Here is an 18171-nt window from a genome sequence, read left to right on the forward strand (position 1 = left end):
AAAGGTAATGAAAGACAGTATCTCCTAGTTTATTGCATGCATTCAGGTCAGGGGCAAGGGCCAGAATCTGATCGACAAACTCACTGTTTTTGGTTTCTGCTGCTAACATGATCGGAGTTACATTAAGCCGACCATATCTAGCATCCATGTCAAGCTTCATGTGTTCACTGATGTAGGTCAATACACTACAAGCAGCATTCTTGCACACCCCAAGTAAAATGTCACGCATTTCACTTTGGCTGAATGATATGTTTTCTTTCTCCATAATAAATTTGATTAGATGATGTGACTTGTTGCTTGAAAGCAATTTCAAAAATGAATGTGACTCGTCTCTTATAACGTATTGTCTTGAAGAATTATCAACTAGTTTCAGAAGATCAGGAACAGACATGTGACAGTTTGTCTTCAGACAGTCCATGAGCAAGTCAATAAACTCTGAATTACAACATGCCTGGTGCGATAAGACATGCAACAAATTGCGTCTCTCAATTTCAGTTGCAAATCTTCTGGCTAAATGTCCAGCAAAGGTCCATGAGATATTTGCAACAAGACCTGTCTCACTAGGAACATTTTCCCCTTGTCTTGTGAATGGTTTAATACGAAGTCGCTGATGGATGAATGACAAACTACAACTTTCGATGACAAACTTTGATTGTTTTGTACTGAGTATTAAAGCAACACTGTCATATATAGAGGGATGGTCAAACATGTATGTGTCATCTTCCTTCTTGAGATAAGATCCAACCAAATCATCAGCAGCTGTTATGCTTTCATACGCAAGATTATCATCATCCTCCAACTCCTGTCCACTAACCTTCCCATCTCTTTTAATCATAGCCATGAACAGTGAACGCTTTATCTTATCCTTAAGAAATTTATACAAAGTCTTTCTGAGGAACACAAGAGGCATTTTTAAAAAATCTAAAATAGTCTCTGCTGAAGGTTGCGTCTGATCCTTTCCATATGTTGCGACAAACATTTTACATATATGGGGAAAGCCGTGTGGACAGTCCGCCTGACATATCTGAGACACAGTTGACTCATCAAAGTCCATCTTTGTCTTTGTTTTGACATGAACATGCCAAATCTTTCTTCGTTCACAAGAGTCTCTCAGAGAAGAAACTTCCACCACATACAGGGGACTAGATATGTAATCTGCCATCTTTCCCAAGTCTGACAATGAGGATTTCAACACATAATCACGGCCTACGAGGATAATGATAGTTTGGTCTTTGTTAGGCGCCGTTCTTTTCAGCTCTGTTTGCTCATCTTTTGTTCGCTTTGAAGCATTTTCAATATTAGTGGACTTGTCTATGGAATCTTTTTCTGTATATTTATCAGGATCTTTCACATCCACAAAAGGTTGTAGACTTGGTCTCCACTTGGCCCATTCTGCTACATCAAATTCCAGATCACCAAATATGTCATCTAACATAATGACAGGGTTAGTGCTGGCCGTTATGACCTCATTGAACTCCTCCGGTGACACCACCTGATACACTTGTCTCCCCTGAGTGTGCTGATCTTTGAGAGCCATGTAGGCTATTGTAGACTTCCCCTCTCCTGGTCTTCCTTTAATTGTCACCCATGTTGCTCCTCTGTCTAGCTTGTCTGTCACCTTCTGCAGGCCTTCTGTCTCCACCATGTCTTTAGTCCACGACTGTATCCTGGATTCTGTTCTTTCTGTAAAAACAGGGCTTTATATTTGACTATATTAAAAAATCTGTGTTAAAGTTAACAATCTTATTATTATAATAATTTATTCTCAGTTAAAGGAACGTATTGTAGCCATCATCAAATGCGGTTTGACTCTGAGCATCCTTATGTTGACATGTGACCTGCGAACACTATCAAACTGATCAAACTGAAACATGTTTTCTCACAGCATTTCTCATTTCTGTGTAAGTTATTGTTCTAAACGAGATCAGACAGTTTACGAAAGTAAGTAGATAACTCACTCCTGATCTTCTGTGCTGAAGTCAGTTGTTTCTCCTCTTCCTGGTTGGTCCGAGGTGCACCATCGTCCTGTGTTCCTCTAATGTTCTGGGTTCCGCCAAAGTTCAGATTCCTGGCGCCCCTGACTGTCACATCCCCAAAATTCTGCCGTACGTAGAAATAGTTGTACTGGACAACTGAAACAGAAACTGGGACTGAAGCCCTCACAGATGTCTCTATATTTGAACCTAGATATCTCTATAGACAACGATCATGAAGAGAGGCATACTACTTCATATTAGTCATTATATTTCCATTAAAGGTCTCATTACGTTTTCTAAAATGGCTAACCTGAAATAGAGCAGAGCTTACAACTCTCTGATCAGTCCGGGTGAGTTTGTATTGAGGCTGTATACGGTTACAGACACCCTGCCCAAAAATGTAGGCATAGATGCCACAGGATATTCCCTAAAAAGCGTCATTTGTAATTATCCTATTGTAAGTATTAGAAATCTGAACCATTAGTCATGTGAGTGTACCATGTAACAGCGCTCACCTGCGGGAGAATGCACAGGCACTGGTACCCCAGGTGGCCCTGATGACTGTATCTCTGATACAACAGATCCTGGTATTCTGGGAAGAAGGGAGGATGTGGACGCTGGTGTCAGTGCTGCTGTTCTCGGGACTTGTGCAATCGTTGTTTCGGGGACTACACAAGGCGTAGTTGTTGACAATTGTGCCTGACTTGTTGTCTGATCAACATCGTCAGCTGGCTGGAGTTGTGTCCCCTGCTGTGGTGCTGACACAACCTCTCCCTGTGGTTGCTGACAACATCCCACAATGTGTTGTGCTACTGCCGTGGTGTCTATGATGGGAACAAACATGGCTATTATCCATTCGGATTAGTTTCAGGAAAACCTTATGGTTACTCAGCCAATGGCCTGTTCTGACCAACATCTTTGTATCTTAGCATGTTGCAATAAAACACTGTTTTGGTTGTTTCCTAATTGGCGAAGATTACAGTTGGATCGCAATGAAAATTTAGAGGACAGTTTTTGAAAAGAAATGTGATCAATTCATAGTTTAACTTCCGATGACATTATGGCAAGAGCGACTGGGAGTCAACTATGGATTTTGATTAAGATGATTACTTGACATGGCTATTCATATTGTGTTTCCATTATTGTGAGGCAGTATAGCCACAATGCTCTGTGGCTCACCTGAATTATGACGAAATAATTTAATGCCACTTCAGCCTATTAGTGTTATATCACATGTATGAGTACATCTTCCCGAGGAAAGGGAGTTAACTGACTCTGAAGTCCAGTTTCCAACCTGTCAGTACTTGGGTACGATTACTGTGCTCAATCTTAGCGCCACCAGTGGCTAATACGAGTTATGTCCCTTCTATGACCCTCCTATTGACCAATCAGATTCTCATATCACTTGCATTTGCTTCGAACAAAATGGCTGCACCAGTTCTGATCAGTGAACAAGATATATTGAAATAAAATGGGCCTTGCCTCGCGAAGTGCATCAAATCACCAAATCAAGTGAACACCTTGATTAAAAACTTCAAAAGATTTGGAAAATATCTGTCGACGCCCAGTTGACGGTACACATCATGCACTTGTCAAAAATGTGCACGTTGAAATCAGTGTTGTTTACGAACTGCATATCAATTTCGTTATGCGTATTTAATTACAATGTGCCAGTCCAGCCAAAATATAACTCCAATATTCCAGTCTAGTTCGGCAAGGGTGGCAACTGGACTTAGCTTTCTCCCTTGCCTCGGGAAGATGATATGAGCATAAATAAATAGCCTGAAATGCACTGCTTTCTTTTATTTTGCATTGGCTCGTTTTGTAACTTGTGTTGGCTCTTTCTGAAACAACAGGAGCCAAGTGACCGAGGAAAAACTCGAACTTGTTGCTGTCAAGAGGGCATCATTACCTAGCCTTACTTCCTGTAAGCATACATACCTTTACCTACAAGTTGGTACGACTGTTGTTGAACCGTCTGGAATTTGACCTTTGTAGCACATGCTCCAAGTTCATACATATCTTCGATTTTATCTCCCTCTTCTTCATCTGTCATGTCACCAAACAAACATTCGTCAGCACTCTCTTCATCAACATCTTTATTTCCTGCATCCTCCACAGTACTGCCTGATCCATCAGTGGTTCCAGGCGGGTTGTCCTCATCATTGCTTTTCCTCCTGCAATTTGCTGGTGTACATTCTTCACTGTCTGTGTCACTTTGACCTTTCTCCATCTCGGCCATATTCAACCACTGAATATATCGTTCTAATCTCTATCTTTGAAGATTCTTCACTACTTCCTGTCTTTCATGAGGGTCTTCAATCTAAGTTGGCACCAAACTCGTCATCATCATCCTACAACAAAATCGCCTAATGTGTACAACGTCTGTCTGCAGGACAGTCCTACATTTTCCGCCACAGCACTGTAGCACACCTGGATAAGGAGTCAAGTCAATGTTACCTTTCAGTATTGTGGAAGTGCGAAGGTAAAATCAAGGTAAAAAGGAGCACATATGTTGAACCCCATTTACTACACATATACCAGATTTCATTACATTTAGATAATGACCACGTAACTACCATAAAAAGCATTTCTCCAAATAGCCTCCGTCGTGTTTAAAAGATTCCACAGAGGCAGATGGGGGCGCCGTTGGACGCCATAGACACAACATATTAAAGCACACTTGAATTTCAGAAAAGCATATGAAGCAATATATTAAGGCTTACACATCGTTGTACACCTTGTGACTGTAGGATTCAGTTTATAAACATGTCATCATTATATTTCGTGAGGTGCTGTTTCAGAAATACATTTCATGTTTACATGTCATATTAATCAAGGAGAAACAAGGTTTACTGTCAAAACAAACTCCCCGCAAAGAACAAGGGTCTACATGTCAAAACTTCACCAGTTGATTATAAAATAAGCATTAATCGTTACTTGATTTAAAGGTTCATTAATGTTATGTAAGTTCCTGTATGCAAATGTTGCAGGAGTACCGGTATCTTTGATGCAACAATGTCCTCGCACTGAAACATGAAAGTTGGGCCTACCTTTAGAATTCTGGCGATCGTAGCTCCAATACATTACGATAGCCTGACGATAGACGGAGTGAGAAAAATCGTAGCCCCCATACATTAAGATAGACTTACTGTAGTCAGAGCGCGAAAATCGTAGCTCCAATGCATAACAATAGCATTACGAGAGTCGGAGCGAGAAAAATCGTAGCCCCCATACATTAAGATAGACTTACTGTAGTCAGAGCGCGAAAATCGTAGCTCCAATACATTACGATAGCCTTACGATAGTCGGAGCGCGAAAATCGTAGCTCCCATACATTAACATAGACTTACGACAGTCGTTGGGCTAAGATAGCTTTGTGAAACTTGACCCGGGGGCAACAAAGTTAACAAACACGTGACAAAACCCTATGATGTTCTATCCCTGTCATACCTAGATAACAGAAGATGAGTTTTCAAGTTCAGTGCCAACGGTCGGATGATGGACGCCAGCCATAACATAACCTCATTTTGATGATATTGAAAGGTTGTATAAGGAATCAGGTGTTTTGTCACAACTTAATCTAGACCGTTTGGGCGTTGGCAGCTCACTTGTGTCTACCGTAATACGAGCTCTGTGGTGTGAGACGATGGCAAAATGAAACTTTGTACACTCTTTACAACATGAGGCGATCTTTGTGAGTGAAAGAAATCCACCCTTAAACACGTCGACGGTTATTTGTGTTTTGAAATCATGCATGATATCATTTCTGAGTATGCCCTCTCACATTCAGTTGAATGATTTACTTCTCGAGATCTCCAAAGCGAACCGAACAAACCGAATGTACTTGCTTCAGTCATGTTTTTTATTAGAGGCAAATTGAAGAAAAATCTCGCGTTTTTTCTTACAGATCAGTTTTAAAATACTTATTGCAAGCTCAATTAGACTAGAGGCCAGTGCATAGCGAGGCGTAGATTACAACATAAATGCTTCTTTTGTATGAAGCAATCATTCTTCAACCCAGAGTTCGATGCGGCCAGCCTAGTAGCTCTGTCACATCCTACACAGTCCATTCACCTGTTTTCCATTCATTTGTTTCATTTTGGATGAGTCTACAGATTTAGAAAAAGATATATCATGAACTGTTCCAATTTCATTAAGAATATATCCCAAAACGTTCAATATTATTTTCATTTGCGTATTTATCCTCCATGGATGTGCTGTCATCTAAACCATATTGGTCACCTATCAGTTATCGCCACTCTTCCCTTGTTCTTTCCACTATTTTGATTCCCGATCGTCGCGTTATAACAGAATACAAATCTCCCGTCGACCAACTGAACGAGTTATAGCCATCGTCTTAACAGCACGTGTCATGTGACCACCTGCACCACCATCAGCCCTACAGTCCGGCATGTAACTGATACACCCTGACACCCTGCTGTTAACCTCCCTGTGCCGCTGCAGATGTGCAATAGATGCGCAGACATTCAACTGGCCATTCTCGTAACCATGTGAACAATATTACATAATATCCTGGGTTGATTCCCTTAGCCGTGATTTCTCCGACTGCGACCAGTGACAATCCAATACAAGAATGGCAGATTGCAATGATTTTTATCTGATCTCTCCTTAGTACATGTCAGTTGACTGCTAAGTTTACAAACCAATACAAAATACTGCACAGCAATTACAATGACAGTATGCAATAGAGTAGTAGTACAATATTCAATATCAGTATCAATGCAAAATATGATGGTGGTGATAATAATGTACACCTATCTGCAACAGTGGTCAAGCTTCCGAGATAGGCTCAGGCTTAACACAAGGGTGAAAAGTGTTGTTCATATGGAAACTGGTCTTGATGTAATGTCAGATGAAATGTGTGATACAACTAGATCCCAGCACATTCCACACACTGTTTGACAAGTCCAGTGTCACCAGAATATCACATAATATTCTACATGTTTCGATAACGCTTGACATCCATCCTATTCCAGAATTTTACAGATAAATCGAGCATCTAAATATGATAACTTCAACACCACTACTTTGAATACATAATATTACATTCCTGACAACTAAACATTGTCCAAATACAAAGCAATGACCTTCTACTGAATCTCAACAGAAACAATGTAATACAGTTACAATCATTGTCTAACAATCGGCTACATCGCTTAAAAAAACAGGAGTCTTTGTTGTTGTTTTGTTCTTCTTAGGAAAACGAGCAAACATAAAACGATATGCGATCACGTGCGCGTTGGCAGTGTTGCGGTTGTAGGATGTCGATATAATTATGTAAAACAATACGCTTCAGAACAGTCCAAGTACTGAACCTCTATATTTTCTGCTGTTATTCGTCATTCTGTAATAAACAAGAATACTGAAACTAGTTTCGTTTTGTTTCGTTTTAGTTCAGTCATCTTCGCCGAGTTGGGAGTCTTATGTCAGAATACACACTGTCCCATTCCTTCTCAAATTCAACCAGACATTGAAGAGTGATACAATGAGGTATACAAACAAACACAGTACCGTGGACACTTACTTACTGTGTTGTATGATGGAGAATTGTGTGGACGAAACCAGACTCAAGACCCTCTACAAGGAAGCTGGAAAAACCCGTGCTAAATATAACTGGTTATAAGCTCCTCACACTCGTGTAGAATAGCAGAAGCAAGCTCCACCGCAGCGCTAGCATGCCTCGCTAAGTAACACGAGCGCCACCCGACGGCAAGGCGAAAACTGGTTCTCCAGGTGGTACGCGACGCAAGCTCATGCAGATTAAGCTGGGCCCCGTCTCCAATATCACAATTGCAAGTTGACGAAGCGCATAGGGAGCCGGGAACCAGCTTACATGCAGATTGGCTTGTACTTTGGCCAATGCAAAGTACGAGTCTTTTTCCAGTCATGGGACGTAGCTCAGTCTGGCTTAACATGAAGCTGTGAGAAATGAATACAAATCCGTGTAATGAATAGGGGTACCAGCTCTATTAGCTTTCTATTAGCACCAGATATAAAACGGGCCTTTCTTCTCATGTAGGAAAGCGCACGATAACTATCCAACAGTAAGTAAGTTATGCATACTTGTTTTGGTCTCATAGCATGTCATAGTGTCCATTCTGTAGACACCAGCTGCAGAATAGTGTGTAGGCACTACACCGTGTACGTATAGGACTGTCATTATCGTTGTACATGTATCTTCATAAATCCTTCAGTTTCAAGGGTTTTTTTCAGGCATGAGATCTTGGAAAGATATGGTGTTAACTGACCATATCGGAAATGGGTAATGATATTTAAAAAAAAGATCCAATGACAAAAATTCGCATATTTTATAAAATATCTTAACAGTTTTTCGATTTTGTACATTTGTGCTTCGTGAAGTGGTTGTGTATTAGTCCAAGTTGACAAGCCAGTACTCATGGTATTGAGCCTTATTCATTATCAAATAATATTTGTTTTTATATAACTGGTATGAGGCTTTTCAAAATACGTTCAGTCTGTAACATTCAAAGTTTGTTTAGATAAATTAACATATAAGAGTTTTAATAATATTTGTCTATGTACATCATGAGGGAATGTACTGTGGTTGTTTTGCCAAATGTAGGAATACCTGCTGCGCCCGATAAAAAACATACCGACAAGAATCCGATGTTTTAACCTTTGACATGGTCAGTTAAACCCCGAGGCGCGGACGATCCAGCGATTTCACTTGAAGATAAGAGAATTGTGACGTCATTGCAATAAGATGACACATGGGCGCCGTATCTATTATCATCCCCCACAACGAAGTGAGGCAGTGGATATAGGAACGGAGTTCGTCCGTCCGCCCGCCCGTCCGGTTCTCAACTGGGGAAAATTTTCTTAGAACCATTTCACTCAGAGAAATGAAATTATAAACAATTGGGTTACGGGTCATGAACGGCTTAGTAAATTGTTTGATGGCACTTCTTAGAAACTGAGGGATGACAAAGTAGACACAATTTATGGATAACAACTTGCCCCATCCACACTAAAATAAAGAAGTTGTTGTCCACATATTGTGTCTACTTTGTTAATGGGGAGTGTCTGCAAAGGGGTCGAGTTCTCAGAAACTACTCAAGCTGTTTATCTAAGATATAATTATCAATACTGAGTTATTTTTTTCAGGGAAGGGGACCTTTTGTGTATTAATTTCATTTAATTATTTTGTGTTTATTTACTACTATATGAACTAACAAAATTCTATTATGCCCCCTGGCAAGAGGTGGTGATATTGTTGTTCTCTTGTTAATCTATCATTATATTTCCTACACACCGCTCGGCTAATGACAATAATTGTGCATTCCATTTTACCCTTTTTCAAATGTTAGTGTATAAATCGGGAATATGCGTCTCGAACCTCTTAAAGCGGAATATTATTACTCCATAACGCTCGTCTCGATAAGGCTGAAATATTGCCTATGTGACGTAAAGCATTAACTCACTCACTTACTCCATAACGCTAGACATCCAGCCTATCCCCAAAGTTTCCAGATAACTCGAGCATCTTAATATACTTACTAACTTCCTCACCACTACTTACATTTAATAGTACTACATTCCTGACAACTAATCATTATCCAAATACAAAGCAATGAACTTCTACTGAATCTCAACAGAAACAATGAAATTCAGTTACAATCATTGTTTAATTATCAATTGCACTACCAGATAACACTCACAGGAGTCTGCTTTTTGGGTTTTTTTAAAACATTTCTCGCTTAGACATACGAGCAAAGGTAAAACGAGAAGCGACCATGTCCACGCTAAAAGGGAAGTTGGCGATAACTGGTCGCCAGATACCATACGGTCACTTTGATGTGTAAAGCAATATTGTCATGCACCTCAGTGTTGCGGTTGTAGGATGTCTATATAATTATGTAAATCAATATGTAAGGCTTGCATTGACCCGGTTCTTCTCATTTCAGAATAAGTGCGTTTGCTTACAAACAAAAATCTGCTGATATAAGCCTACACCCGTAGGGTGATCGTTGTGACCTCTCATGGACTGTTATGGATGAACAAAACCTTCCAAATGGCGTGCTGGTTTTCTTGGGGAATTAGTCAGCAAAGGGCCGGAGTCACAGGAGACTAATCACAAGTTTATTTACAAGAACAATTAACAATTTACAATATCTTAGAAAATAGCTGAGGGTGCCACAGAGAGTCGGTACAACCCTCTGGGCTGTGGGAGAGAGGTCTGCTTGGTAAGAGAGTCAACCCCCTTCTTGCCCTAACATGTGGTTTCTGTATGTATTTAACAAAAAATAGAACAATAAAATGGAATTTGATTGGTTGATACACGATGGGTTGTGCCCTATGCTAAATGAATGGCTAGACAGAGGGGAATACTTAATCATGTTAATCCTGTTGGTCTGGCACTAATCTTGTTGACATATTTACTGGATGCTTTGAAAGAGATTATGGTGTCACTATAGACGAGCTTGTGTTGGGGCTAATCCTTAATGCACTATAGACGAGCTTGTATGGGGGCTAATCCTTAATGCACTATAGACGAGCTTGTATGAGGGCTAATCCTTAATGAGTCTAAATTGAAGTAATTGCTGAATGTTATTCTAATATAGGTGATGACAGATTTACTTAAATAAAATAGTTCAAGGTAATCTATAAGACTATGTGGACATATCTTTTGTCTGGGAGATGGGATATTGATACCTTAGGCTAGCATTTATCTAAAAGCTTCAAATCTATTAAACTATGTAGACATAACCCTTGTCTTATTGAATAGTATGTCTAGGAGTTGCGCTCCCATTTCCTTAGGCTAGCATCTATCTAAAAAGCTATAACTGAAACTACTGATATTTTATATATGCGTTTTACCTGATGATAAGTATTACTTGCTAAACTATAATTATATGAAATGATGTATAAATATTACATCATGATAAGTCATAAAAGCACGTGATGTGGATCTAATTATTATAGGATAACTTAGTATAAATGTTATATCATGATAGACCACTGGAGCAGAAACTCCTCTCGCGGAATAAGCCAAGTACACCCGAGTAAGTTCAGGCGTTATCGACTATTGTTTACAAACAATGCTTCAGAACAGTCCAAGTACTGGACCTCTATATTTTCTGCTGTTATTCGTCATTCTGTAATAAACAAGAATACTGAAACTAGTTTCGTTTCGTTTCGTTTTAGTTCAGTCATCTACGCCGAGTTGGAGTCTTATGTTAGAATACACACTGTCCCATTCGTTCTCAAATTCAACCAGACATTGAAGAGTGTTACAATGAGGTATACAAACAAGCATAACAACGTGGACACTTACTTACTGTGTTGTATGAAGGAGAAATGTGTGGACGAAACCAGAGTCAAGACCCTCTGCAAGGAAGCTGGAAAAACCCGTGCTAAATATAACTTTTTATAAGCTCCTCACACTCGTGTAGGATAGCAGAAGCAAGCTCCACCGCAGCGCCAGCATACCTCGCTAAGTAACACAAGCGCCACCTGACGGCAAGGCGAAAACTGGTTCTCCAGGTGGTACGCGACGCAAGCTCAGGCAGATTAAGCTGGCCCCCGTCTCCAATATCACAATTGCAAGTTGACGACGCGCATAGGGAGCCGGGTACCAGCTTACAGGCAGATTGGCTTGTACTTTGGCCAATTCCACGTACGAGTCACAAACCTAAATAACCCCCTAAAAAAAATTAAAAAAACACTACAGGTAACTGCCCACACTGCAAACAACTAGAAACCCCAGAACACGCATTCATCCACTGCACACACTACCTAACATATCGACCCGCATTACAAGCCACCCTCAATCTAAACAAGGCTCTCACTCTTAGAAGCAATACTAAACCCACAAAATAAACTAGAAAACTTCAAGGCCTTAGGCGTATTCTTAATCAAAACTAAAACTAATAAAACGCATCTAAAAACACAATAACCTACCAAATCAAAATCACATAAACAAACAAACATCCACCATACCCAGCTCCCTTAGTTCTCCTCCCCAACCCCATCGGCATCTATTCCAAAGCTCAAAATTCCCAAATTCTATATAAGCAACCCCAAAAGCCCCCGTTTGGGTTGCACAGACCACTTTCGCCCCTTTCGGAAACACATTAAATGGCCTGGCCGGGCCCGTGTGCGAAATACGCATCAGTCGGAAAGCGCACGTTAAATCTCCAAAGTAAGTAAGTAAGTAAGTAAGTAAGTAAGTAAGTAAGTAAGTAAGTAAGTAAGTAAGTAAGTAAGTACGAGTCTTTTTCCAGTCATTGGACGTAGCTCAGTGTGGTTTAACATGAAGCGGTGAGAAATGAATACAAATCCGTGTAATGAATAGGGGTACCAGCTCTATTAGCTTTCTATTAGCACCAGATATAAAACGGGTTTTTCTTCTTATGTAGGAAAGCGCACGTTAACTGTCCAATGGTAAGTAAGTTATGCATACTTGTTTTGATCTCATAACATGTCATAGTGTCCATTCTGTAGACACCGGAATAGTGTGTATGCACTACACCGTGTAGGTTTAGGACTGTCATTATCGTTGTACATGTATCTTCATAAATCCTTCAGTTTCAAGGGGTTTTTTCAGGCATGAGATCTTGGAAAGATATGGTGTTAACTGACCATTTCGGAAATGGGTTATGATATTTAAAAAAAAGATCCAATGACAAAAATTCGCATATTTTATAAAATATCTTAACAGTTTTTCGATTTTGTACATTTGTGCTTCGTGAAGTGGTTGTGTATTAGTCAAAGTTGGCAAGCCAGTACTCATGGTATTGAGCCTTATTCATTATCAAATAATATTTGTTTTTATATAACTGGTATGAGGCTTTTCAAAATACGTTCAGTCTGTAACATTCAAAGTTTGTTTAGATAAATTAACATATAAGAGTTTTAATAATATTTGTCTATGTACATCATGAGGGAATGTACTGTGGGTGTTTTGCTAAATATATGAATAACTGCTACGCCCGATAAAAAACATACCGACAAGAATCCGATGTTTTAACCTTTGGCATGGTCAGTTAAACCCCGAGGGAGGTGATGCAGCGATTTCAGCGTCCGTCCGTTCTCAAAGGGGACAATTTTCTCTAGGCTATTTAAATCAGAGAAATGATATTGTACAGACTTAGATTACGGGTCATGAACTCAAATGTGTTCGAGAATTGTGCCCTCCATTTTACCCTTTTTCATATTTTAGTTTATAAAATCGTGAATATGCATCTCGAACCACTTAAAGGGCGGATTATTCTACTCCTTCACTCCATCTCTGAGAAATGTGTAAAGAAGTAACAGTTAAGGCAGATTCGTGATATGTGAACAAGCAAGACACATTCGTACAAACACGCTATTTCCCTCTTAGGCCATAGGGTCGAGGTCAGATCAGTGCCTCTTACATCCTGGTTCAGGCAGATGGATTGCATTTAATCCTGTCTCTCCCATCACAGTAACCCGTACACCCGTCTCTACCATCACTGTTACCCGTACTCCCGTCTCTACAATCACTGTTACCCGTACTCCCGTCTTCACCATCACAGTAACCCGTACTCCCGTCTCTCCCATCACTGTAACCCGTACTCCCGTCTCTACCATCACTGTAACCCGTACTCCCGTCTCTCCCATCACTGTAACCCGTACTCCCGTCTCTCCCATCACTGTAACCCGTACTCCCGTCTCTACCATCACTGTAACCCGTACTCCCGTCTCTCCCATCACTGTAACCCGTACTCCCGTCTTCACCATCACTGTAACCCGTATTCCCGTCTCCACCATCACAGTAACCCGTACTCCCGTCTCTACCATCACAGTAACCCGTACTCTCGTCTCTACCATCACTGTTACCCGTACTCCCGTCTCCACCATCACTGTTACCCGTACTCCCGACTCTACCATCACTGTAACCCGTACTCCCGTCTCTACCATCACAGTAACCCGTACTCTCGTCTCTACCATCACTGTTACCCGTACTCCCGTCTCTACCATCACTGTTACCCGTACTCCCGACTCTACCATCACTGTAACCGTACTCCCGTCTCTACCATCACAGTAACCCGTACTCTCGTCTCTCCCATCACAGTAACCCGTACTCCCGTCTCTACCATCACTGTTACCCGTACTTCCCTCTCTACCATCACTGTTACCCGTACTCCCGTCTCTACCATCACTGTAGCCCTTACTCCCGTCTCTTACTGCCATACTTTTCGACCCCTGAATATCCGAGTGGAGAATACGTCTTCAGCAACCCATGCGTGTCGTAAGAGGCGACTAAGGAGATGGGAAGGTCAGACTAGCTGACATGCATGTTGACACATGTGATTCGAAGCTCATGATGTCAATCATTTGATTTTCTTGTCCAGACTCGATTAGTTACAGACCACCGTCATATATCTGGAATAAGTGCGGCGTTAAAAAACAAACAAAAACATACGTTGCACTATTCCTTCCCATGTAGCTGGTCCTTTCCATCCTTAATTATAATGGACAGGTAATTATGTAAAAACAGGTACCAGAGAATTAGCCTGCCCTATAACATTATGAAGATCATTATCCCATTGATCTGATATTTTGTGTTTCCCATCGAATGCTGGTATTTTCACAAGAATTCCACCTTTTAGGACTGTGCCTCTAGTTTTGGGATCAAAATGCCGTTTCTGTTTGGTTCTAGCATGTCTGGATAAAGCTGATGCCAAGTTATACGCATCATTCAGTTTCTTTCTCATGGATTCAACATAGGAGGTCAGCTTTTGTCCAGCATCTCTTTCCCAACAATACTCCAAATCAACAGGCTGCTGCTGTTGCCTTCCACAGAGTAGGGGAAAGGAGACTCCTTCGTCGACTCATGGCGAGTTCTGTTGTAAGCATGAACCAGAGGAGAAAAATCAGGTTTCCAATCTGCTTTCTTATCTGGTTCAAGTGTACCCAACATGTCTAAAGTCTAAATTGTGATGAACCATTCCACATCCCATTTCCTTAGGGATGATAGACGGTGGTTCCAAGCAAATAGCATAATTCCTTTATCAATCTCCCATAAAAATGTGCTACCTCGTCAGAATGGATTCGCTCAGGAATACAATCGTGAACACTGAAATGAAACCTTGCCTGAAGCTTTACAGAATTGGTGCCACTTGAATGTTATCTTGACTCTGTTACTCTTTCCAATCCCTTGTCTATGCCCATGCATGCCAGAATGTCCCAGACGTGGCGGCGGACCAACATCTTCACAAACTGTTTGGTAATCTGGATATAACGTGTGCATCTGCATAGGGCACACCTGATCTGTATTTAAGATCAAAGTTGTATGTTGCCAATGAGGTCAGCCAACGATGTCTGGTAGCATCTAATCGGGCTGATGTCAAAGCATAAGTCAAGGGTTTGTTGTTAGTCATGACTGTAAACTGGTGTCAATATAGATAGTCAAGGCTTATGTCTGTAACGGACCATTTCAGGGCGAGAAATTCGAACTAATAGGCTGGATAGTTTTGTTTTACTTTATTCAGACTCCGACTGGCAAAGGATATCACTTTTAGACTTCCATTTAGCCGTTGTTTTAGAACTGCTCCTAAACCATTTCTACAAGCATCAGTGTGCAATTCAAAAGGTTCAGAACAGTCTGGATACCCCCAAACTGGTGATGATGTGAGAACCAATTTCAGCTTATCAAGAGCAAAGCTTTGATCAGGACCCCATTGCAACTTTGTCACCTTTCTACCAGAACTTTCTCTCTTGCTTTCTTTCACCGAGCTGTTGGTGATAAGAGATTAGTAAGGGGCTTAGCAATGCCAGCAAACTTTGGAACAAATTCTTGGTAATAACCGAGACAACTCTTCAGTTCATCACTGTCCTTTGGAGCAGGCCAGTTAAGTATCTTTTCAACTTTGTCTGGATCAACCGGTATTTCTTCTGAAAAATAATATGACCAACATATTTCACCTCATCCTGGAGTCGACTACATTTCTTGGGAACAAGTTTCAATTCACTTTCCCTCGAACATTGGAAAACGAGTCTAAGTCGTGATGAGTGTTCCTCCATGCAAAGTCTATCAGATCATCTAAATATATCATACGGATTTAAAAATGGAGATCACTACAAATCTGTTCAATTTCCATTTGGTACGTAGCAGGAACATAAACTAAATCAAATGTGAGCCTGTTAAATTCATAGAACCCTGAAGGTCCTGCTGTGAAATCTGTGAAACGTTTATGACTTTCATCAACTCCAATCTGATGATATCCAGATTTCATTTCAAGGATACTGTTGACCTGAGACCCTACTACACAATCAAGGATTTCCTCCACTCTCAGGAGCGCATAAGATTCTCGAACTGTCTGACGATACAAAGATAATAATACACACAAACTGTATGGGGAGAGTCTCTTTTGCGAACTAAAACCATGTTCGAAGCCCTAAGGCTAAATGACGCCCGAATCACACCAGAAGCTTACAGTTGATTTGTTCTTTGACCTCATCATCAAGTCCCGATGGTATACGCCTATGTCTCTGCCTACATGGATGGTGATGAAGGTGGTGATGGTGATGGTGATGAAGGTGGTGATGGTGATGGTGATGGTGATGGTGATGGTGATGGTGATGATGTTGATGGTGATGGTGGTGATGGTGATGGTGATGGTGGTGGTGATGGTGATGAAGGTGGTGATGGTGATGGTGATGGTGATGGTGATGGTGATGGTGGTGGTGATGGTGATGGTGATGGTGATGGTGGTGGTGATGGTGATGGTGGTGGTGATGGTGATGATGATGGTGATGGTGGTGGTGGTGGTGATGGTGATGGTGATGGTGATGATGGTGGTGATGGTGATGAAGGTGGTGATGGTGATGGTGATGATGGTGGTGATGGTGATGGTGGTGGTGATGGTGATGGTGGTGGTGATGGTGATGGTGATGGTGATGGTGATGGTGGTGGTGGTGGTGGTGATGGTGATGGTGATGGTGATGGTGGTGGTGATGGTGATGGTGATGAAGATGGTGATGGTGATGGTGATGGTGATGGTGGTGATGGTGATGGTGATGGTGGTGGTGGTGGTGATGGTGATGGTGATGGTGGTGGTGATGGTGATGGTGATGGTGATGAAGGTGGTGATGGTGATGGTGATGGTGATGGTGATGGTGGTGGTGATGGTGAGGAACCGTTGATGCAGTATCACCAGAGGAAAAGACATCAGCATGCTCAGCAAACACCTTTTCAATTTTAGCCTGATGCTCCTCAGTTGCATCTGAGCTGTTAATTGTTGACTTATCAAACGGGGTGGTAAATTGGCGTTTCCTTGCCCGAGAGATACTCGGAATTCTCACTTGTAGACAAAGGATTTATTTTTTCAATCTTAACAGGATGTATTTCACACACAATTGTCTGTGGTGGTACAATAAATGTCTGGCAAGACATGTTTCATAGGAGCACAGGCACATTCTTAGTTTAACCAAATTGTATGTAAGCAAAAAGGGGTTAATTTCAACGCCAGAAGGAATTCCTGAGACCTTAGTTGGTTGCAGTAGTACACAAACGTTGTGATGTGGCAATGGATTGCAAAGTACACTTTATTGTAAACTAACTTCACTGTACAAGATCACAATGTTGACCGTGTCACAACTCTTAACCCGAGCCAATTTCCCTGATTGGCATACCAAATCCTTTTCATGCAGTGCCATACTGCGAAATGAAATATAACAAGGTGTTTCCAATGAAACAGCCTGCAAAAACTGTAGAAGCCTCAACCAACTACAACACACTCACCCTCATACCCGTGTCATACACCGGCACCTCCATTAGTGTAGCACTGACCACCAGAGTAGAAGCACCCACCCACTACTACACACTCACCCTCATACCCATGTCATACACCGGCATCGCCATTAGTGTAGCACTGACCACAAGAGTAGAAGCACCAACCCACTACTACACACGCACCCTCATACCCGTGTCATACACCCGCATCGCCATAAGTGTAGCACTGACCACAAGAGTAGAAGCACCAACCCACTACTACACACTCACCCTCATACCCGTGTCATACATCGGCACCGCCATAAATGTAGCACTCACCACCAGAATAGAAGCACCAACCCACTACTACACACGCACCCTCATACCCGTGTCATACACCGGCACCTCCATTAGTGTAGCACTGACCACAAGCGTAGAAGCACCAACCCACTACTACACACTCACCCTCAT

The 18171-nt window shown here is 41.4% G+C and overlaps 1 protein-coding gene across 1 annotated transcript; it reads right to left on the reverse strand.

The window, feature by feature from the left end:
- Window positions 1-156: 156 nt before the first annotated feature.
- Window positions 157-11382, reverse strand: LOC125378940. Its single transcript, XM_048394881.1, has 6 exons — window positions 11300-11382; window positions 3918-4227; window positions 2492-2800; window positions 1959-2132; window positions 664-1683; window positions 157-167 (listed from the first exon to the last, which is right to left on the reverse strand). The coding sequence occupies exons 2-6, from the start codon at window positions 4216-4218 to the stop codon at window positions 157-159; spliced, it is 1815 nt and encodes a 604-aa protein (XP_048250838.1). The 5' UTR covers window positions 4219-4227; window positions 11300-11382.
- Window positions 11383-18171: the final 6789 nt, after the last annotated feature.

Source organism: Haliotis rufescens, unplaced genomic scaffold (genome assembly GCF_023055435.1).
Source record: "Haliotis rufescens isolate VD_foot unplaced genomic scaffold, xgHalRufe1.0.p SCAF_130, whole genome shotgun sequence".
In the NCBI taxonomy this organism is placed as follows: Eukaryota; Metazoa; Mollusca; class Gastropoda; order Lepetellida; family Haliotidae; genus Haliotis; species Haliotis rufescens.